Source organism: Biomphalaria glabrata, chromosome 5 (assembly GCF_947242115.1).
Source record: "Biomphalaria glabrata chromosome 5, xgBioGlab47.1, whole genome shotgun sequence".
Classification (NCBI taxonomy): Eukaryota; Metazoa; Mollusca; class Gastropoda; family Planorbidae; genus Biomphalaria; species Biomphalaria glabrata.
In genome coordinates, this window is record NC_074715.1 from 1,115,001 (window position 1) to 1,139,494 (window position 24,494).

General features: G+C 31.2%; 1 protein-coding gene across 2 annotated transcripts in view; it reads left to right on the forward strand.

Moving 5' to 3' along the window:
* LOC106063356 (membralin-like) overlaps window positions 1–24,494 on the forward strand; it is a 51,689-nt gene that overhangs the window by 12,148 nt on the left and 15,047 nt on the right. For both annotated transcript variants that reach the window (XM_056030705.1, XM_056030706.1), the window contains exons 7-8: window positions 294–394; window positions 2,361–2,418. In XM_056030705.1, coding sequence (XP_055886680.1) covers window positions 294–394; window positions 2,361–2,418 — 159 coding nt within the window. The remainder of the gene's footprint in view (window positions 1–293; window positions 395–2,360; window positions 2,419–24,494) is intronic.

Here is a 24,494-nt window from a genome sequence, read left to right on the forward strand (position 1 = left end):
TAATAGACTAAAACAACACGAGCTTCAATAAACACAATGATTTTATTCGTCCTTATTTATGCTCTCTACTCCAGCCACTTGTTCTCTATACTCTGACTTCCTTTTACACACCGTCCCTGACACACTGCTGTTCACTCCAGCATGTACACTCAAGGTCCACTGGTCACTTCATACACAGGCACACACACTGCACTACCAGCCACGCAAAACACATACACTTACTATCACAATTTCACTCTGTAGACTTATTGTATTTCTATGCCTCATCCAAAGCAATATTTCCTCTGATGTAGGTTACTTGCGTAATGTTGTGACGGGGGAACATTTTCGTTTCATTAGTATGTGGATGGCTCGTACGTCCTACCTGGCTGCAGCCTTCATCATGCTCATATTTGTAAGTCTACTTTTGTCAACGTTTTTATATAGACTAAAAGAGATGAATGAATGACATAGTGCGCCAAATTTGTTATGGAATATTTAGACTGAGTAAAGCCACAATGAAGCCATTCTTAGGTGCATAGACAAATCCATAGACATAAAATTTGTATGATGTTGTGTAAATATAGCTGTAAAGTGTATCTACTTGATTCTAATGTAACTTTTTAACATCACAATTCATTCATGCTCCTAACACTTGATGAGCCTTGCAATTAAAAAAATGTCTATGTTTGCTTTAAAAAAAAAGTTACTCTTTCAGACCTTGCGATATATAGGGCAGATGATGTTAAGGTCATCTGTTTCTTTGGCCAGCGGTTAACAAGCAGGGTGTCATGTGGCCAGCACAACGACCAACCGCCTTTACTTTCCCTAACTAAAGTCGCTATCCATTGGAGTTGGGTGGACTCAGGGGCACCCTTAAAATTCAGAAATTCAAAATCCCAGTCTTCACCTAGATTCTTACCCAGGACCCCATGTTCATAGGCCAAGCACTTAACCACTCATCTACCATGACCCCATGTTTGCTTTAGTATGTATCTATCTTTTGATATTGAAACTTTATTTCATGTAACTTTATGACTAGTAACGCAAATATAAAAACTAAACCTAATAAAATACCCAGAAAGACACAAAGATAAAGGCACATTCCTCGTTCCATATGCTGGGACAAACTTGTGCAAATACTTCTTCTGCTAATAGAGCATGGAATGGGTTGCCTGATTCAGCCAGGAAAACCAATGATTTGGCAGAATTTAAGTCATTGATCAACATGCATGACTAGATTGATGTAGGGACACGTGTAGGACATAATCATCATCTTTTTTTTCAAGTAATGTCTGTATTTTATAAGATAAGATAAGCAAGCATATAACGAGTGTACCAGTAGCTTAAGTATGAGTGATTTCAATCAGAGCGCTTTTAACATGCATCTTACTGCTTACCTAGGCATACCAAAAGTAAAGTTCCCCATTTCAGACCTTGCAGTCTTTAGGGCTAATGATGTAAAGGCCATGTTTCTATGGCTGATGGCTAACAAAGGTGTCAAGTGTCCAGCACAACGACCAAATTTCAAAATCCCAGTCTTCACCGAGATCCAAACTTGAGAACCCCTGGGTACTGAAGCTAAGTGCATTAAGACTCAGCCCCTACCCCCACCTTGACTTAAAAAATGTATCAATGTGTGTGTACCTAATAGTTAAAGCATCAACTTCCATTACAATATTAAAGCAGCCCCAGGCAATGGGATATAAGTGGGTGGGTGGCAAAAGCTGCTTGGTTTGAATCCCGACTTGATCTGAGTTGTGCTTGCTGAGTACTTAAAGGCAGCATGAAAACATTCTTCCAGAACCTCTCCCCCCCCCCCCTCTCCCCCATAGGCTCATAAAAAAGATATGGACCTGACCATGCTATTAGTATAAAAGTGGTGCTATACATAAGTAACAAAAAAACAATTAAAAAAACATATTATGTCTTACTGTAAAAGGGGAGAGACAGTATTTGTATTGGTCAGTTCTTAATCTTTCAAAGTTGTGCACTAAAATACTAATTGCTTAAGAATAAGTGAGGGTGCTGATAGTTGAGGAAAAAAATCTTTAAAGTTTCTCTTGTTTCGCGTGATCAATTTAGAGGCAAGCATTATAAAATTATACCTAGACTACAAAATAAATTATAATTTACAAAATGTAAAATATGTTTATCTATGTTCTCTATTTTTGTCATATGTCTGTTATGTTTTGAGTTTCCCTTTTTTTATAAGGTAATTTTGGTTTCTGAAAAAAAAAATCTTTTTTTTTTTCTGATTCTTCATGTAAGGTCTGTTTTGATTTACAAGTGTTTGGGATTAATGATTAAAGATTAATGTGTGCCTTCAGTCTGAGGTTTAATAACAAATCTGTGTAACGACTTGTATCTCTTTTCCACAGACTGTTTCAGTGTCCACATTGCTGCGCTACTCTCATCATCAAATATTTGTTTTTATCAGTAAGTAGGAAATGTGTCTGTTAAATACATCAAATAAATAGTAACACTCGTAAATCTATGACAAAATCTAAGCTTCAAATATGTATCAGAAGTAAGTTTTTGGAAACATAAAATCTTGTGGAAATGGTATTGATTGTACTGATGCAAAAATTACGGAACACTTTGAATGACTTAAAATATTAAATAATGTATTATTTGCTTGAAATTTAGAGATTATGATCTTTAGAGTCAGTTCTGTTACACACTTTAACTTTCTTTTTCCAGGGTTCGTAGCGCTCCTAAAAACTCCTAAAATCTCCTAAAAAATGAAAAGTCTCCTAAAATCCTAAAATTCTCCTAAAAATTGCCGATAGTCTCCTAAAATTTTGTCCACTCTCCTAAAATTTTTACCCAATTTTTTTTAAAAAATATAATTTTGCTTATTTCTTGCTAAAAATGCGGGGAAAAAACAACAACAGCGTAACTAGGCATTCTGATCGCATGACCTTACGGGCTGACTGTGTTAATGAGCTGACCAGTGACGCGTCTACACCGCCTTTCACCCACTTTTGAAGCGCGACCTCGTGATTGAAGATGGCCTTGGTTCAAGCAAGCATTTCACCTGGCATTTTTTTTTTCTGAAGTCAGCGTAGAAATGTTTGTTTCCATTTATTGTTACCACTAAAGACGCGCTAGATATAGTCTGTAGTGACTATTGTCTATAATTAGAGCAATTACCAGACTAATTTGTAGGCTGCACCTCTCCAGGCCCTCCCTCACCTAAAATCTTCTTGTTGTAAGTGTAAGAGTGACTTCGCGTGGAAAGTCGGTAAATCTTCTAGATCTAGCTAGTATCTAGTAATAGTAGGCCTATCTAGATTAAGATTTAGATCTAAGTTAGATCTAGTGAAGATAATTCGCATCTAACCTGAAAAATTAGTGAATTTTAGTCAATTTAATGATCTCGATACATCTAATGTCTAGATTACTCTAGAAATACGCTAGATTCTAGATTTACGCTAAATCACTTAAAATCTAGTGGAGATAATTAGCACAAAGAAGTGAAAAGCCCGCAAATTTAGTGACTTAGATCTAGACTCTAGATCTACGTATATCCAGCGAAGATAATTCGCATACTGCCGCGAAAAGTCCGCAAATTTTAGTGACTTAGATCTAGACACTAGATCTACGGTATGTTCAGTGAAGATAATTCGCACACAGCCGCGAAAAGTCCGCGAATTTTAGTGACTTATATCTAGACTCTAGATTTACTCGAAATCACTAGAATCTAGTGAAGATAATTCACACACAGCCGTGAAAAATCCGCGAATTTTAGTGACTGATATCTAGACTCTAGATTTACTCGAAATCACTAGAATCTAGTGAAGATAATTCGCACACAGCCGCGAAAAGTCCGCGAATTTTAGTGACTTATATCTAGACTCTAGATTTACTCGAAATCACTAGAATCTAGTGAAGATAATTCAGCCGTGAAAAGTCCGCAAAATTTAGTGACTTAGAGTTAAAGTCCGCGAATTTTAGCGAATTAGCTTTAGAGTCTAGATCTAGATTTAAATTTAGTGAATATTCACACAGCAGTGAAAAGTCCTGTAATTTTCTCGACTTTGATCTAGACTCTAGATTTATGCTAAATCACTAGAATATAGGTATATAGTGAAGATATTTCTCTCACAGTACTGAAAAGTCCGCGAATTTTAGTGACTTAGATCTAGAGTCTAGTAGATCTACAGTAAATTCAGTGAAGATAATTCTCTCACAGCCTTGAAAAAATCCGCGCATTTTAGTGACTTAGATCAAGAGTCTAGATCCACTGTAGATTTAACGAAAATATTTCGCATGCAGTTGTGAATAGTCCGTAAAAATTATTTCACTGGTAAAAGCCAGGGAAACTATATGCTTGAAAAAGAATCTGCTAGGAAAAAAAAACGCGAATAGGTCGAATTCCCCCCCCCCCCCCCTTCCCAATCCAAAAGCCATTTTTTAGTAAGCAAATGTCAAAATTCAAATAGACCTATATTGCCCTATATATTACTGGCTCTGTTTATGAGAAGGATTTAAGTTAGCTAATAAAAGAATAAAACATTACCTCAAATGCACACCATGACTCTAGTATCTATAAGATACATATATGAACTAATAATGTACATTTCCATCACAGAGAATACACATTATGAAGGCATCTCTAAGAATGTTTCTTATTTAAAAAAAAAATGGAAAAGTAACCATTTGTAATGTTTTTAAATAAATCTTTGAAAAAAAAAATGGTTGTTTGAGGTTTTGGGATGACAGTCAAGTTGTTACTTGATTAAAAGATAACTTTCATTACATTTTCTGTGGACATATTGGCAAGATATTTATTATTTTTAAAATCAAATAACAATAATTGATTTGATAAATGCTTAGTTTTGTGTATGTTTTACTGTGTATCACACAAATGGGTAGGACACACACACACATCATACATTTCATCTTTTGTAGCACATTCATAAACACAGATTTAGTCTTTTGTAGCACATTCATAAACACAGATTTAGACTTTTGTAACTTATTCATAACACAGATTTAGTCTTTTGTAGCACATTCATAAACACAGATTTAGTCTTTTGTAGCACATTTATAAACACAGATTTAGTCTTTTGTAACACATTTATAAACACAGATTTAGTCTTTTGTAACACATTTATAAACACAGATTTAGTCTTTTGTAACACATTTATAAACACAGATTTAGTCTTTTGTAGCACATTTATAAACACAGATTTAGTCTTTTGTAACACATTTATAAACACAGATTTAGTCTTTTGTAACACATTTATAAACACAGATTTAGTCTTTTGTAGCACATTTATAAACACAGATTTAGTCTTTTGTAGCACATTTATAAACACAGATTTAGTCTTTTGTAACACATTTATAAACACAGATTTAGTCTTTTGTAGCACATTTATAAACACAGATTTAGTCTTTTGTAACACATTCATAAAGACAGTCTTTTGTAACACATTTATAAAGACAGATTTAGTCTTTTGTAGCACATTCATAAACACAGATTTAGTCTTTTGTAGCACATTCATAAACACAGATTTAGTCTTTTGTAACACATTCATAAACACAGATTTAGACTTTTGTAACACATTCATAAACACAGACTTAGTCTTTTGTAGCATAGTCATAAACACAGATTTAGTCTTTTGTAGCACATTCATAAAGACAAATTTAGTCTTTTGTAGCACATTCATAAACACAGATTTAGTCTTTTGTAGCACAGTCATAAACACAGATTTAGTCTTTTGTAGCACATTCATAAACACAGATTTAGTCTTTTGTAGCACATTTATAAACACAGATTTAGTCTTTTGTAGCACATTTATAAACACAGATTTAGTCTTTTGTAACACATTTATAAACACAGATTTAGTCTTTTGTAGCACATTTATAAACACAGATTTAGTCTTTTGTAGCACATTTATAAACACAGATTTAGTCTTTTGTAACACATTTATAAACACAGATTTAGTCTTTTGTAGCACATTTATAAACACAGATTTAGTCTTTTGTAACACATTCATAAAGACAGTCTTTTGTAACACATTTATAAAGACAGATTTAGTCTTTTGTAGCACATTCATAAACACAGATTTAGTCTTTTGTAGCACATTCATAAACACAGATTTAGTCTTTTGTAGCACATTCATAAACACAGATTTAGACTTTTGTAACACATTCATAAACACAGATTTAGTCTTTTGTAACACATTCATAAACACAGATTTAGTCTTTTGTAACACATTCATAAACACAGATTTAGTCTTTTGTAACACATTCATAAACACAGATTTAGACTTTTGTAGCACATTCATAAACACAGATTTAGACTTTTGTAACACATTCATAAACACAGACTTAGTCTTTTGTAGCATAGTCATAAACACAGATTTAGTCTTTTGTAGCACATTCATAAAGACAAATTTAGTCTTTTGTAGCACATTCATAAACACAGATTTAGTCTTTTGTAGCACAGTCATAAACACAGATTTAGTCTTTTGTAGCACATTCATAAACACAGATTTAGTCTTTTGTAACACATTCATAAACACAGATTTTGTAACACATTTATAAAGACAGATTTAGTCTTTTGTAGCACAGTCATAAACACAGATTTAGTCTTTTGTAGCACATTCATAAACACAGATTTAGTCTTTTGTAGCACAGTCATAAACACAGATTTAGTCTTTTGTAGCACATTCATAAATACAGATTTAGTCTTTTGTAACACATTCATAAACACAGATTTAGACTTTTGTAACACATTCATAAACACAGATTTAGACTTTTGTAACACATTCATAAACACAGATTTAGTCTTTTGTAACACATTCATAAACACAGATTTAGACTTTTGTAACACATTCATAAACACAGATTTAGACTTTTGTAACACATTCATAAACACAGATTTAGTCTTTTGTAGCATAGTCATAAACACAGATTTAGTCTTTTGTAGCACATTCATAAAGACAGATTTAGTCTTTTGTAGCACATTCATAAATACAGATTTAGTCTTTTGTAACACATTCATAAACACAGATTTAGACTTTTGTAACACATTCATAAACACAGATTTAGACTTTTGTAACACATTCATAAACACAGATTTAGACTTTTGTAACACATTCATAAACACAGATTTAGACTTTTGTAACACATTCATAAACACAGATTTAGACTTTTGTAACACATTCATAAACACAGATTTAGACTTTTGTAACACATTCATAAACACAGATTTAGTCTTTTGTAACACATTCATAAACACAGATTTAGTCTTTTGTAGCACAGTCATAAACACAGATTTAGTCTTTTGTAGCACATTCATAAAGACAGATTTAGTCTTTTGTAGCACATTCATAAACACAGATTTAGTCTTTTGTGGCACATTCATAAATACAGATTCAGTCTTTTGTAGCACATTCATAAACACAGATTTAGTCTTTTGTAGCACATTCATAAACACAGATTTAGTCTTTTGTGGCACATTCATAAATACAGATTCAGTCTTTTGTAGCACATTCATAAACACAGATTTATTCTTTTGTAGCACAGCCATAAACACAGATTTAGTCTTTTGTAACACATTCATAAAGACATAGTCTTTTGTAACACAGTCATAAACACAGATTTAGTCTTTTGTAGCACAGTTATAAACACAGATTTAGTCTTTTGTAGCACATTCATAAACACAGATTTAGTAGCACAGTCATAAACACAGATTTTGTCTTTTGTAGCACATTCATAACCACAGATTTAGTCTTTTGTAGCCTATTCATAAACACAGATTTAGTCTTTTGTAGCACATTCATAAATACAGATTTAGTCTTTTGTAGCACATTCATAAATACATATTTAGTCTTTTGTAGCGAATTCATAAACACAGATTTATTCTTTTTAAGAACAGCCATAAACACAGATTTAGTCTTTTGCAACACATTCATAAACACAGATTTAGTCTTTTGCAGCACAGTTATTAACACAGATTTAGTCTTTTGTAGCACATTCATAAACACAGATTTAGTAGCACAGTCATAAACACAGATTTAGTCTTTTGTAGCACATTCATAAACACAGATTTAGTCTTTTGTAACACATTCATAAAGACATAGTATGTAACACATTCATAAAGACATAGTCTTTTGTAACACAGTCATAAACACAGATTTAGTATTTTGTAGCACATTCATAAAGACAGATTTAGTCTTTTGTAGCACATTCATAAACACAGATTTAGTCTTTTGTAACACATTCATAAAGACATAGTCTTTTGTAACACAGTCATAAACACAGATTTAGTATTTTGTAGCACATTCATAAAGACAGATTTAGTCTTTTGTAGCACATTCATAAACACAGATTTAGTCTGTTGTAGCACATTCATGAATACAGATTTAGTCTTTTGTAGCACAGTCATAAATACAGATTTAGACTTTTGTAGCACAGTCATAATTACAGATTTAGTCTTTTGTAGCGCAGTCATAAATACAGATTTAGTCTTTTGTAGCACATTCATAAACACAGATTTAGTCTTTTGTAACACATTTATAAAGACAGATTTAGTCTTTTGTAGCACTGTCATAAACACAGATTTAGTCTTTTGTAGCACAGTCATAAATACAGATTTAGTCTTTTGTAGCGCAGTCATAAACACAGATTTAGTCTTTTGTAGCACATTCATAAACACAGCTTTAGTCTATTTTAGCACTTTCATAAACACAGATTTAGTCTTTTGTAGCACATTTATAAAGACAGATTTAGTCTTTTGTATCACAGTGATAAATACAGATTTAGTATTTTGTAGCGCAGTCATAAACGTAGATTTAGTCTTTTGTAGCACATTCATAAACACAGATTTAGTCTTTTGTAGCGCAGTCATAAACACAGATTTAGTCTTTTGTAGCACAGTCATAAATACAGATTTAGTCTTTTGTAGTGCAGTCATAAACACAGATTTAGTCTTTTGTAGCACATTCATAAACACAGATTTAGTCTTTTGTAGCACATTCATAAACACAGATTTAGTCTTTTGTAGCACATTCATAAACACAGATTTAGTCTTTTGTAACACATTCATAAAGACATAGTCTTTTGTAACACAGTCATAAACACAGATTTAGTCTTTTGTAACACAGTCATAAACACTGATTTAGTATTTTGTAGAACATTCATAAAGACAGATTTAGTCTTTTGTAGCACATTCATAAACACAGATTTAGTCTGTTGTAGCACATTCATGAATACAGATTTAGTCTTTTGTAGCACAGTCATAAATACAGATTTAGACTTTTGTAGCACAGTCATAAATACAGATTTAGTCTTTTGTAGCGCAGTCATAAATACAGATTTAGTCTTTTGTAGCACATTCATAAACACAGATTTAGTCTTTTGTAGCATATTCATAAACACAGATTTAGTCTTTTGTAGCACAGTCATAAACACAGATTTAGTCTTTTGTAGCACATTCATAAACACAGATTTAGTCTTTTGTAGCACATTCATAAACACAGATTTAGTCTTTTGTAGCACATTCATAAATACAGATTTAGTCTTTTGTAGCACATTCATAAAACACAGATTTAGTCTTTTGTAGCACATTCATAAATACAGATTTAGTCTTTTGTAGCACAGTCATAAATACAGATTTAGTCTTTTGTAGCGCAGTCATAAACACAGATTTAGTCTTTTGTAGCACATTCATAAACACAGATTAAGTCTTTTGTAGCACATTCATAAACACAGATTTAGTCTTTTGTAGCACATTCATAAACACAGATTTAGTCTTTTGTAGCACATTCATAAACACAGATTTAGTCTTTTGTAGCACAGTCATAAACACAGATTTAGTCTTTTGTAGCACGTTCATAAACACAGATTTAGTCTTTTGTAACACATTTAAAGACAGATTTAGTCTTTTGTATCACAGTGATAAATACAGATTTAGTCTTTTGTAGCGCAGTCATAAACACAGATTTAGTCTTTTGTAGCACAGTCATAAACACGGATTTAGTCTTTTGTAGCACATTCATAAACACAGATTTAGTCTTTTGTAGCACATTCATAAACACAGATTTAGTCTTTTGTAGCACATTCATAAATACAGATTTAGTCTTTTGTAGCACAGTCATAAATACAGATTTAGTCTTTTGTAGCGCAGTCATAAACACAGATTTAGTCTTTTGTAGCACATTCATAAACACAGATTTAGTCTTTTGGAGCACATTCATAAACACAGATTTAGTCTTTTGTAGCACATTCATAAAGACATAGTCTTTTGTAACACAGTCATAAATACAGATTTAGTATTTTGTAGCGCAGTCATAAACACAGATTCAGTCTTTTGTAGCACATTCATAAACACAGATTTATTCTTTTGTAGCACAGCCATAAACACAGATTTAGTCTTTTGTAACACATTCATAAAGACATAGTCTTTTGTAACACAGTCATAAACACAGATTTAGTCTTTTGTAGCACAGTTATAAACACAGATTTAGTCTTTTGTAGCACATTCATAAACACAGATTTAGTCTTTTGTAGCCTATTCATAAACACAGATTTAGTCTTTTGTAGCACATTCATAAATACAGATTTAGTCTTTTGTAGCACATTCATAAATACATATTTAGTCTTTTGTAGCGAATTCATAAACACAGATTTATTCTTTTTAAGAACAGCCATAAACACAGATTTAGTCTTTTGCAACACATTCATAAACACAGATTTAGTCTTTTGTAGCACAGTTATTAACACAGATTTAGTCTTTTGTAGCACATTCATAAACACAGATTTAGTAGCACAGTCATAAACACAGATTTAGTCTTTTGTAGCACATTCATAAACACAGATTTAGTCTTTTGTAACACATTCATAAAGACATAGTATGTAACACATTCATAAAGACATAGTCTTTTGTAACACAGTCATAAACACAGATTTAGTATTTTGTAGCACATTCATAAAGACAGATTTAGTCTTTTGTAGCACATTCATAAACACAGATTTAGTCTTTTGTAACACATTCATAAAGACATAGTCTTTTGTAACACAGTCATAAACACAGATTTAGTATTTTGTAGCACATTTATAAAGACAGATTTAGTCTTTTGTAGCACATTCATAAACACAGATTTAGTCTGTTGTAGCACATTCATGAATACAGATTTAGTCTTTTGTAGCACAGTCATAAATACAGATTTAGACTTTTGTAGCACAGTCATAATTACAGATTTAGTCTTTTGTAGCGCAGTCATAAATACAGATTTAGTCTTTTGTAGCACATTCATAAACACAGATTTAGTCTTTTGTAACACATTTATAAAGACAGATTTAGTCTTTTGTAGCACTGTCATAAACACAGATTTAGTCTTTTGTAGCACAGTCATAAATACAGATTTAGTCTTTTGTAGCGCAGTCATAAACACAGATTTAGTCTTTTGTAGCACATTCATAAACACAGCTTTAGTCTATTTTAGCACTTTCATAAACACAGATTTAGTCTTTTGTAGCACATTTATAAAGACAGATTTAGTCTTTTGTATCACAGTGATAAATACAGATTTAGTCTTTTGTAGCGCAGTCATAAACGTAGATTTAGTCTTTTGTAGCACATTCATAAACACAGATTTAGTCTTTTGTAGCGCAGTCATAAACACAGATTTAGTCTTTTGTAGCACAGTCATAAATACAGATTTAGTCTTTTGTAGTGCAGTCATAAACACAGATTTAGTCTTTTGTAGCACATTCATAAACACAGATTTAGTCTTTTGTAGCACATTCATAAACACAGATTTAGTCTTTTGTAGCACATTCATAAACACAGATTTAGTCTTTTGTAACACATTCATAAAGACATAGTCTTTTGTAACACAGTCATAAACACAGATTTAGTCTTTTGTAACACAGTCATAAACACTGATTTAGTATTTTGTAGAACATTCATAAAGACAGATTTAGTCTTTTGTAGCACATTCATAAACACAGATTTAGTCTGTTGTAGCACATTCATGAATACAGATTTAGTCTTTTGTAGCACAGTCATAAATACAGATTTAGACTTTTGTAGCACAGTCATAAATACAGATTTAGTCTTTTGTAGCGCAGTCATAAATACAGATTTAGTCTTTTGTAGCACATTCATAAACACAGATTTAGTCTTTTGTAGCATATTCATAAACACAGATTTAGTCTTTTGTAGCACAGTCATAAACACAGATTTAGTCTTTTGTAGCACATTCATAAACACAGATTTAGTCTTTTGTAGCACATTCATAAACACAGATTTAGTCTTTTGTAGCACATTCATAAATACAGATTTAGTCTTTTGTAGCACATTCATAAAACACAGATTTAGTCTTTTGTAGCACATTCATAAATACAGATTTAGTCTTTTGTAGCACAGTCATAAATACAGATTTAGTCTTTTGTAGCGCAGTCATAAACACAGATTTAGTCTTTTGTAGCACATTCATAAACACAGATTAAGTCTTTTGTAGCACATTCATAAACACAGATTTAGTCTTTTGTAGCACATTCATAAACACAGATTTAGTCTTTTGTAGCACATTCATAAACACAGATTTAGTCTTTTGTAGCACAGTCATAAACACAGATTTAGTCTTTTGTAGCACGTTCATAAACACAGATTTAGTCTTTTGTAACACATTTAAAGACAGATTTAGTCTTTTGTATCACAGTGATAAATACAGATTTAGTCTTTTGTAGCGCAGTCATAAACACAGATTTAGTCTTTTGTAGCACAGTCATAAACACGGATTTAGTCTTTTGTAGCACATTCATAAACACAGATTTAGTCTTTTGTAGCACATTCATAAACACAGATTTAGTCTTTTGTAGCACATTCATAAATACAGATTTAGTCTTTTGTAGCACAGTCATAAATACAGATTTAGTCTTTTGTAGCGCAGTCATAAACACAGATTTAGTCTTTTGTAGCACATTCATAAACACAGATTTAGTCTTTTGGAGCACATTCATAAACACAGATTTAGTCTTTTGTAGCACATTCATAAACACAGATTTAGTCTTTTGTAGCACAGTCATAAATACAGATTTAGTCTTTTGTAGCGCAGTCATAAACACAGATTTAGTCTTTTGTAACACATTCATAAAGACATAGTCTTTTGTAACACAGTCATAAATACAGATTTAGTATTTTGTAGCGCAGTCATAAACACAGATTTAGTCTTTTGTAGCACATTCATAAACACAGATTTAGTCTTTTGTAGCACATTCATAAACACAGATTTAGTCTTTTGTAGCACATTCATAAACACAGATTTAGTCTTTTGTAGCACAGTCATAAATACAGATTTAGTCTTTTGTAGCGCAGTCATAAACACAGATTTAGTCTTTTGTAGCACATTCATAAACACAGATTTAGTCTTTTGTAGCACATTCATAAACACAGATTTAGTCTTTTGTAGCACATTCATAAATACAGATTTAGTCTTTTGTAGCACATTCATAAATACAGATTTAGTCTTTTGTAGCACATTCAAAAACACATATATTCTTTTGTAGCACAGCCATAAACACAGATTTAGTCTTTTGCAACACAGTTATAAACACAGATTTAGTCTTTTGTAGCACATTTATAAAGACAGATTTAGTCTTTTGTAACATATTCATAAACACATTTAGTCTTTTGTAGCACTGTCATAAACACAGATTTAGTCTTTTGTAGCACAGTCATAAATACAGATTTAGTCTTTTGTAGCGCAGTCATAAACACAGATTTAGTCTTTTGTAGCACATTCATAAACACAGATTTAGTCTATTTTAGCACTTTCATAAACACAGATTTAGTCTTTTGTAGCACATTTATAAAGACAGATTTAGTCTTTTGTAGCACATTCATAAACACAGATTTAGTCTATTTTAGCACTTTCATAAACACAGATTTAGTCTTTTGTAGCACATTTATAAAGACAGATTTAGTCTTTTGTATCACAGTGATAAATACAGATTTAGTCTTTTGTAGCGCAGTCATAAACACAGATTTAGTCTTTTGTAGCACATTCATAAACACAGATTTAGTCTTTTGTAGCGCAGTCATAAACACAGATTTAGTCTTTTGTAGCACATTCATAAACACAGATTTAGTCTTTTGGAGCACATTCATAAACACAGATTTAGTCTTTTGTAGCACAGTCATAAATATAGATTTAGTCTTTTGTAGTGCAGTCATAAACACAGATTTAGTCTTTTGTAGCACATTCATAAACACAGATTTAGTCTTTTGTAGCACATTCATAAAGACAGATTTAGTGTTTTGTAGCACATTCATAAACACAGATTTAGTCTTTAGTAACACATTCATAAAGACAGATTTAGTCTTTTGTAACACACTCATAAACACAGACTTAGTCTTTTGTAGCATAGTCATAAACACAGATTTAGTCTTTTTTAGCACATTCATAAATACAGATTTAGTCTTTTGTAGCACAGTCATAAATACAGATTTAGTCTTTTGTAGCGCAGTCATAAACACAGATTTAGTCTTTTGTAGCACATTCATAAACACAGATTTAGTCTTTTGGAGCACATTCATAAACACAGATTTAGTCTTTTGTAGCACATTCATAAACACAGATTTAGTCTTTTGTAGCACAGTCATAAATACAGATTTAGTCTTTTGTAGCGCAGTCATAAACACAGATTTAGTCTTTTGTAACACATTCATAAAGACATAGTCTTTTGTAACACAGTCATAAATACAGATTTAGTATTTTGTAGCGCAGTCATAAACACAGATTTAGTCTTTTGTAGCACATTCATAAACACAGATTTAGTCTTTTGTAGCACATTCATAAACACAGATTTAGTCTTTTGTAGCACATTCATAAACACAGATTTAGTCTTTTGTAGCACAGTCATAAATACAGATTTAGTCTTTTGTAGCGCAGTCATAAACACAGATTTAGTCTTTTGTAGCACATTCATAAACACAGATTTAGTCTTTTGTAGCACATTCATAAACACAGATTTAGTCTTTTGTAGCACATTCATAAACACAGATTTAGTCTTTTGTAGCACAGTCATAAATACAGATTTAGTCTTTTGTAGCGCAGTCATAAACACAGATTTAGTCTTTTGTAGCACATTCATAAACACAGATTTAGTCTTTTGTAGCACATTTATAAACACAGATTTAGTCTTTTGTAGCACATTCATAAACACAGATTTAGTCTATTTTAGCACTTTCATAAACACAGATTTAGTCTTTTGTAGCACATTTATAAAGACAGATTTAGTCTTTTGTATCACAGTGATAAATACAGATTTAGTCTTTTGTAGCGCAGTCATAAACACAGATTTAGTCTTTTGTAGCACATTCATAAACACAGATTTAGTCTTTTGTAGCACATTCATAAACACAGATTTAGTCTTTTGGAGCACATTCATAAACACAGATTTAGTCTTTTGTAGCACAGTCATAAATATAGATTTAGTCTTTTGTAGTGCAGTCATAAACACAGATTTAGTCTTTTGTAGCACATTCATAAACACAGATTTAGTCTTTTGTAGCACATTCATAAAGACAGATTTAGTGTTTTGTAGCACATTCATAAACACAGATTTAGTCTTTAGTAACACATTCATAAAGACAGATTTAGTCTTTTGTAACACACTCATAAACACAGACTTAGTCTTTTGTAGCATAGTCATAAACACAGATTTAGTCTTTTGTAGCACATTCATAAAGACAAATTTAGTCTTTTGTAGCACATTCATAAACACAGATTTAGTCTTTTGTAGCACATTCATAAATACAGATTTAGTCTTTTGTAGCACATTCATAAACACAGATTTAGTCTTTTGTAGCACAGTCATAAATATAGATTTAGTCTTTTGTAGTGCAGTCATAAACACAGATTTAGTCTTTTGTAGCACATTCATAAACACAGATTTAGTCTTTTGTAGCACATTCATAAACACAGATTTAGTCTTTTGTAGCACATTCATAAACACAGATTTAGTCTTTTGTAACACATTCATAAACACAGATTTAGTCTTTTGTAGCACATTCATAAACACAGATTTAGTCTTTTGTAACACATTCATAAACACAGATTTAGTCTTTTGTAGCGCAGTCATAAACACAGATTTAGTCTTTTGTAGCACATTCATATAAACACAGATTAAGTCTTTTGTAACACATTCATAAACACGGATTTAGTCTTTTGTAGCACATTCATAAACACAGATTTAGTCTTTTGTAGCACATTCATAAACACAGATTTAGTCTTTTGTAGCACATTCATAAATACAGATTTAGTCTTTTGTAGCACAGTCATAAATACAGATTTAGTCTTTTGTAGCGCAGTCATAAACACAGATTTAGTCTTTTGTAGCACATTCATAAACACAGATTTAGTCTTTTGGAGCACATTCATAAACACAGATTTAGTCTTTTGTAGCACATTCATAAACACAGATTTAGTCTTTTGTAGCACAGTCATAAATACAGATTTAGTCTTTTGTAGCGCAGTCATAAACACAGATTTAGTCTTTTGTAACACATTCATAAAGACATAGTCTTTTGTAACACAGTCATAAATACAGATTTAGTATTTTGTAGCGCAGTCATAAACACAGATTTAGTCTTTTGTAGCACATTCATAAACACAGATTTAGTCTTTTGTAGCACATTCATAAACACAGATTTAGTCTTTTGTAGCACATTCATAAATACAGATTTAGTCTTTTGTAGCACATTCATAAATACAGATTTAGTCTTTTGTAGCACATTCAAAAACACATATATTCTTTTGTAGCACAGCCATAAACACAGATTTAGTCTTTTGCAACACAGTTATAAACACAGATTTAGTCTTTTGTAGCACATTTATAAAGACAGATTTAGTCTTTTGTAACATATTCATAAACACATTTAGTCTTTTGTAGCACTGTCATAAACACAGATTTAGTCTTTTGTAGCACAGTCATAAATACAGATTTAGTCTTTTGTAGCGCAGTCATAAACACAGATTTAGTCTTTTGTAGCACATTCATAAACACAGATTTAGTCTATTTTAGCACTTTCATAAACACAGATTTAGTCTTTTGTAGCACATTTATAAAGACAGATTTAGTCTTTTGTAGCACATTCATAAACACAGATTTAGTCTATTTTAGCACTTTCATAAACACAGATTTAGTCTTTTGTAGCACATTTATAAAGACAGATTTAGTCTTTTGTATCACAGTGATAAATACAGATTTAGTCTTTTGTAGCGCAGTCATAAACACAGATTTAGTCTTTTGTAGCACATTCATAAACACAGATTTAGTCTTTTGTAGCGCAGTCATAAACACAGATTTAGTCTTTTGTAGCACATTCATAAACACAGATTTAGTCTTTTGGAGCACATTCATAAACACAGATTTAGTCTTTTGTAGCACAGTCATAAATATAGATTTAGTCTTTTGTAGTGCAGTCATAAACACAGATTTAGTCTTTTGTAGCACATTCATAAACACAGATTTAGTCTTTTGTAGCACATTCATAAAGACAGATTTAGTGTTTTGTAGCACATTCATAAACACAGATTTAGTCTTTAGTAACACATTCATAAAGACAGATTTAGTCTTTTGTAACACACTCATAAACACAGACTTAGTCTTTTGTAGCATAGTCATAAACACAGATTTAGTCTTTTTTAGCACATTCATAAATACAGATTTAGTCTTTTGTAGCACAGTCATAAATACAGATTTAGTCTTTTGTAGCGCAGTCATAAACACAGATTTAGTCTTTTGTAGCACATTCATAAACACAGATTTAGTCTTTTGGAGCACATTCATAAACACAGATTTAGTCTTTTGTAGCACATTCATAAACACAGATTTAGTCTTTTGTAGCACAGTCATAAATACAGATTTAGTCTTTTGTAGCGCAGTCATAAACACAGATTTAGTCTTTTGTAACACATTCATAAAGACATAGTCTTTTGTAACACAGTCATAAATACAGATTTAGTATTTTGTAGCGCAGTCATAAACACAGATTTAGTCTTTTGTAGCACATTCATAAACACAGATTTAGTCTTTTGTAGCACATTCATAAACACAGATTTAGTCTTTTGTAGCACATTCATAAACACAGATTTAGTCTTTTGTAGCACAGTCATAAATACAGATTTAGTCTTTTGTAGCGCAGTCATAAACACAGATTTAGTCTTTTGTAGCACATTCATAAACACAGATTTAGTCTTTTGTAGCACATTCATAAACACAGATTTAGTCTTTTGTAGCACATTCATAAACACAGATTTAGTCTTTTGTAGCACAGTCATAAATACAGATTTAGTCTTTTGTAGCGCAGTCATAAACACAGATTTAGTCTTTTGTAGCACATTCATAAACACAGATTTAGTCTTTTGTAGCACATTTATAAACACAGATTTAGTCTTTTGTAGCACATTCATAAACACAGATTTAGTCTATTTTAGCACTTTCATAAACACAGATTTAGTCTTTTGTAGCACATTTATAAAGACAGATTTAGTCTTTTGTATCACAGTGATAAATACAGATTTAGTCTTTTGTAGCGCAGTCATAAACACAGATTTAGTCTTTTGTAGCACATTCATAAACACAGATTTAGTCTTTTGTAGCACATTCATAAACACAGATTTAGTCTTTTGGAGCACATTCATAAACACAGATTTAGTCTTTTGTAGCACAGTCATAAATATAGATTTAGTCTTTTGTAGTGCAGTCATAAACACAGATTTAGTCTTTTGTAGCACATTCATAAACACAGATTTAGTCTTTTGTAGCACATTCATAAAGACAGATTTAGTGTTTTGTAGCACATTCATAAACACAGATTTAGTCTTTAGTAACACATTCATAAAGACAGATTTAGTCTTTTGTAACACACTCATAAACACAGACTTAGTCTTTTGTAGCATAGTCATAAACACAGATTTAGTCTTTTGTAGCACATTCATAAAGACAAATTTAGTCTTTTGTAGCACATTCATAAACACAGATTTAGTCTTTTGTAGCACATTCATAAATACAGATTTAGTCTTTTGTAGCACATTCATAAACACAGATTTAGTCTTTTGTAGCACAGTCATAAATATAGATTTAGTCTTTTGTAGTGCAGTCATAAACACAGATTTAGTCTTTTGTAGCACATTCATAAACACAGATTTAGTCTTTTGTAGCACATTCATAAACACAGATTTAGTCTTTTGTAGCACATTCATAAACACAGATTTAGTCTTTTGTAACACATTCATAAACACAGATTTAGTCTTTTGTAGCACATTCATAAACACAGATTTAGTCTTTTGTAACACATTCATAAACACAGATTTAGTCTTTTGTAGCGCAGTCATAAACACAGATTTAGTCTTTTGTAGGACATTCATATAAACACAGATTAAGTCTTTTGTAACACATTCATAAACACGGATTTAGTCTTTTGTAGCACATTCATAAACACAGATTTAGTCTTTTGTAGCACATTCATAAACACAGATTTAGTCTTTTGTAGCACATTCATAAATACAGATTTAGTCTTTTGTAGCACAGTCATAAATACAGATTTAGTCTTTTGTAGCGCAGTCATAAACACAGATTTAGTCTTTTGTAGCACATTCATAAACACAGATTTAGTCTTTTGGAGCACATTCATAAACACAGATTTAGTCTTTTGTAGCACATTCATAAACACAGATTTAGTCTTTTGTAGCACAGTCATAAATACAGATTTAGTCTTTTGTAGCGCAGTCATAAACACAGATTTAGTCTTTTGTAACACATTCATAAAGACATAGTCTTTTGTAACACAGTCATAAATACAGATTTAGTATTTTGTAGCGCAGTCATAAACACAGATTTAGTCTTTTGTAGCACATTCATAAACACAGATTTAGTCTTTTGTAGCACATTCATAAACACAGATTTAGTCTTTTGTAGCACATTCATAAACACAGATTTAGTCTTTTGTAGCACAGTCATAAATACAGATTTAGTCTTTTGTAGCGCAGTCATAAACACAGATTTAGTCTTTTGTAGCACATTCATAAACACAGATTTAGTCTTTTGTAGCACATTCATAAATACAGATTTAGTCTTTTGTAGCACATTCATAAATACAGATTTAGTCTTTTGTAGCACATTCAAAAACACATATATTCTTTTGTAGCACAGCCATAAACACAGATTTAGTCTTTTGCAACACAGTTATAAACACAGATTTAGTCTTTTGTAGCACATTTATAAAGACAGATTTAGTCTTTTGTAACATATTCATAAACACATTTAGTCTTTTGTAGCACTGTCATAAACACAGATTTAGTCTTTTGTAGCACAGTCATAAATACAGATTTAGTCTTTTGTAGCGCAGTCATAAACACAGATTTAGTCTTTTGTAGCACATTCATAAACACAGATTTAGTCTATTTTAGCACTTTCATAAACACAGATTTAGTCTTTTGTAGCACATTTATAAAGACAGATTTAGTCTTTTGTATCACAGTGATAAATACAGATTTAGTCTTTTGTAGCGCAGTCATAAACACAGATTTAGTCTTTTGTAGCACATTCATAAACACAGATTTAGTCTTTTGTAGCGCAGTCATAAACACAGATTTAGTCTTTTGTAGCACATTCATAAACACAGATTTAGTCTTTTGGAGCACATTCATAAACACAGATTTAGTCTTTTGTAGCACAGTCATAAATATAGATTTAGTCTTTTGTAGTGCAGTCATAAACACAGATTTAGTCTTTTGTAGCACATTCATAAACACAGATTTAGTCTTTTGTAGCACATTCATAAAGACAGATTTAGTGTTTTGTAGCACATTCATAAACACAGATTTAGTCTTTAGTAACACATTCATAAAGACAGATTTAGTCTTTTGTAACACACTCATAAACACAGACTTAGTCTTTTGTAGCATAGTCATAAACACAGATTTAGTCTTTTGTAGCACATTCATAAAGACAAATTTAGTCTTTTGTAGCACATTCATAAACACAGATTTAGTCTTTTGTAGCACATTCATAAATACAGATTTAGTCTTTTGTAGCACATTCATAAACACAGATTTAGTCTTTTGTAGCACAGTCATAAATATAGATTTAGTCTTTTGTAGTGCAGTCATAAACACAGATTTAGTCTTTTGTAGCACATTCATAAACACAGATTTAGTCTTTTGTAGCACATTCATAAACACAGATTTAGTCTTTTGTAGCACATTCATAAACACAGATTTAGTCTTTTGTAACACATTCATAAACACAGATTTAGTCTTTTGTAGCACATTCATAAACACAGATTTAGTCTTTTGTAACACATTCATAAACACAGATTTAGTCTTTTGTAGCGCAGTCATAAACACAGATTTAGTCTTTTGTAGCACATTCATATAAACACAGATTAAGTCTTTTGTAACACATTCATAAACACTGATTTAGTCTTTTGTAGCACATTCATAAACACAGATTTAGTCTTTAGTAACACATTCATAAAGACAGATTTAGTCTTTTGTAACACAGTCATAAACACAGATTTAGACTTTTGTAACACACTCATAAACACAGACTTAGTCTTTTGTAGCACATTTATAAAGACAAATTTAGTCTTTTGTAGCACATTCATAAACACAGATTTAGACTTTTGTAACACACTCATAAACACAGATTTAGTCTTTTGTAGCACATTCATAAAGACAAATTTAGTCTTTTGTAGCACATTCATAAACACAGATTTAGTCTTTTGTAGCACATTCATAAATACAGATTTAGTCTTTTGTAGCACATTCATAAATACAGATTTAGTCTTTTGTAGCACATTCATAAATACAGATTAGTCTTTTGTAGCACAGTTATTAACACAGATTTAGTCTTTGTAGCACATTCATAAACACAAATTTAGTCTTTTGTAACACAGTCATAAACACAGATTTAGTCTTTTGTAGCACATTCATAAACACAGATTTAGTCTTTTGTAGCACATTCATAAACACAGATTTAGTCTTTTGTAGCACAGTCATAAATACAGATTTAGTCTTTTGTAGCGCAGTCATAAACACAGATTTAGTTTTTTGTAGCACATTCATAAACACAGATTTAGTCTTTTGTAGCACATTCATAAACACAGATTTAGTCTTTTGTAGCACATTCATAAATACAGATTTAGTCTTTTGTAGCACATTCATAAATACAGATTTAGTCTTTTGTAGCACATTCAAAAACACATATATTCTTTTGTAGCACAGCCATAAACACAGATTTAGTCTTTTGCAACACAGTTATAAACACAGATTTAGTCTTTTGTAGCACATTTATAAAGACAGATTTAGTCTTTTGTAACATATTCATAAACACATTTAGTCTTTTGTAGCACTGTCATAAACACAGATTTAGTCTTTTGTAGCACAGTCATAAATACAGATTTAGTCTTTTGTAGCGCAGTCATAAACTCAGATTTAGTCTTTTGTAGCACATTCATAAACACAGATTTAGTCTATTTTAGCACTTTCATAAACACAGATTTAGTCTTTTGTAGCACATTTATAAAGACAGATTTAGTCTTTTGTATCACAGTGATAAATACAGATTTAGTCTTTTGTAGCGCAGTCATAAACACAGATTTAGTCTTTTGTAGCACATTCATAAACACAGATTTAGTCTTTTGTAGCGCAGTCATAAACACAGATTTAGTCTTTTGTAGCACATTCATAAACACAGATTTAGTCTTTTGGAGCACATTCATAAACACAGATTTAGTCTTTTGTAGCACAGTCATAAATATAGATTTAGTCTTTTGTAGTGCAGTCATAAACACAGATTTAGTCTTTTGTAGCACATTCATAAACACAGATTTAGTCTTTTGTAGCACATTCATAAAGACAGATTTAGTGTTTTGTAGCACATTCATAAACACAGATTTAGTCTTTAGTAACACATTCATAAAGACAGATTTAGTCTTTTGTAACACAGTCATAAACACAGATTTAGACTTTTGTAACACACTCATAAACACAGACTTAGTCTTTTGTAGCATAGTCATAAACACAGATTTAGTCTTTTGTAGCACATTCATAAAGACAAATTTAGTCTTTTGTAGCACATTCATAAACACAGATTTAGTCTTTTGTAGCACATTCATAAATACAGATTTAGTCTTTTGTAGCACATTCATAAACACAGATTTAGTCTTTTGTAGCACAGTCATAAATATAGATTTAGTCTTTTGTAGTGCAGTCATAAACACAGATTTAGTCTTTTGTAGCACATTCATAAACACAGATTTAGTCTTTTGTAGCACATTCATAAACACAGATTTAGTCTTTTGTAGCACATTCATAAAGACAGATTTAGTCTTTTGTAGCACATTCATAAACACAGATTTAGTCTTTTGTAGCACATTCATAAACACAGATTTAGTCTTTTGTAGCACATTCATAAAGACAAATTTAGTCTTTTGTAGCACATTCAAAAACACAGATTTAGTCTTTTGTAGCACATTCATAAATACAGATTTAGTCTTTTGTAGCACATTCATAAACACAGATTTAGTCTTTTGTAGCACAGTCATAAATATAGATTTAGTCTTTTGTAGTGCAGTCATAAACACAGATTTAGTCTTTTGTAGCACATTCATAAACACAGATTTAGTCTTTTGTAGCACATTCATAAACACAGATTTAGTCTTTTGTAGCACATTCATAAACACAGATTTAGTCTTTTGTAACACATTCATAAACACTGATTTAGTCTTTTGTAACACATTCATAAACACAGATTTAGTCTTTTGTAGCACATTCATAAAGACAGATTTAGTCTTTTGTAGCATATTCATAAACACAGATTTAGTCTTTAGTAACACATTCATAAAGACAGATTTAGTCTTTTGTAGCATAGTCATAAACACAGATTTAGTCTTTTGTAGCACATTCATAAAGACAAATTTAGTCTTTTGTAGCACATTCATAAACACAGATTTAGTCTTTTGTAGCACATTCATAAATACAGATTTAGTCTTTTGTAGCACATTCATAAATACAGATTTAGTCTTTTGTAGCACATTCATAAATACAGATTAGTCTTTTGTAGCACAGTTATTAACACAGATTTAGTCTTTGTAGCACATTCATAAACACAAATTTAGTCTTTTGTAACACAGTCATAAACACAGATTTAGTCTTTTGTAGCACATTCATAAACACAGGTTTAGTCTTTTGTAACACATTCATAAAGACATAGTCTTTTGTAACACAGTCATAAACACAGATTTAGTCTTTTGTAGCACATTCATAAACACAGATTTAGTCTTTTGTAGCACATTCATAAAGACAGATTTAGTCTTTTGTAGCACATTCATAAACACAGATTTAGTCTTTAGTAACACATTCATAAAGACAGATTTAGTCTTTTGTAACACAGTCATAAACACAGATTTAGACTTTTGTAACACACTCATAAACACAGACTTAGTCTTTTGTAGCATAGTCATAAACACAGATTTAGTATTT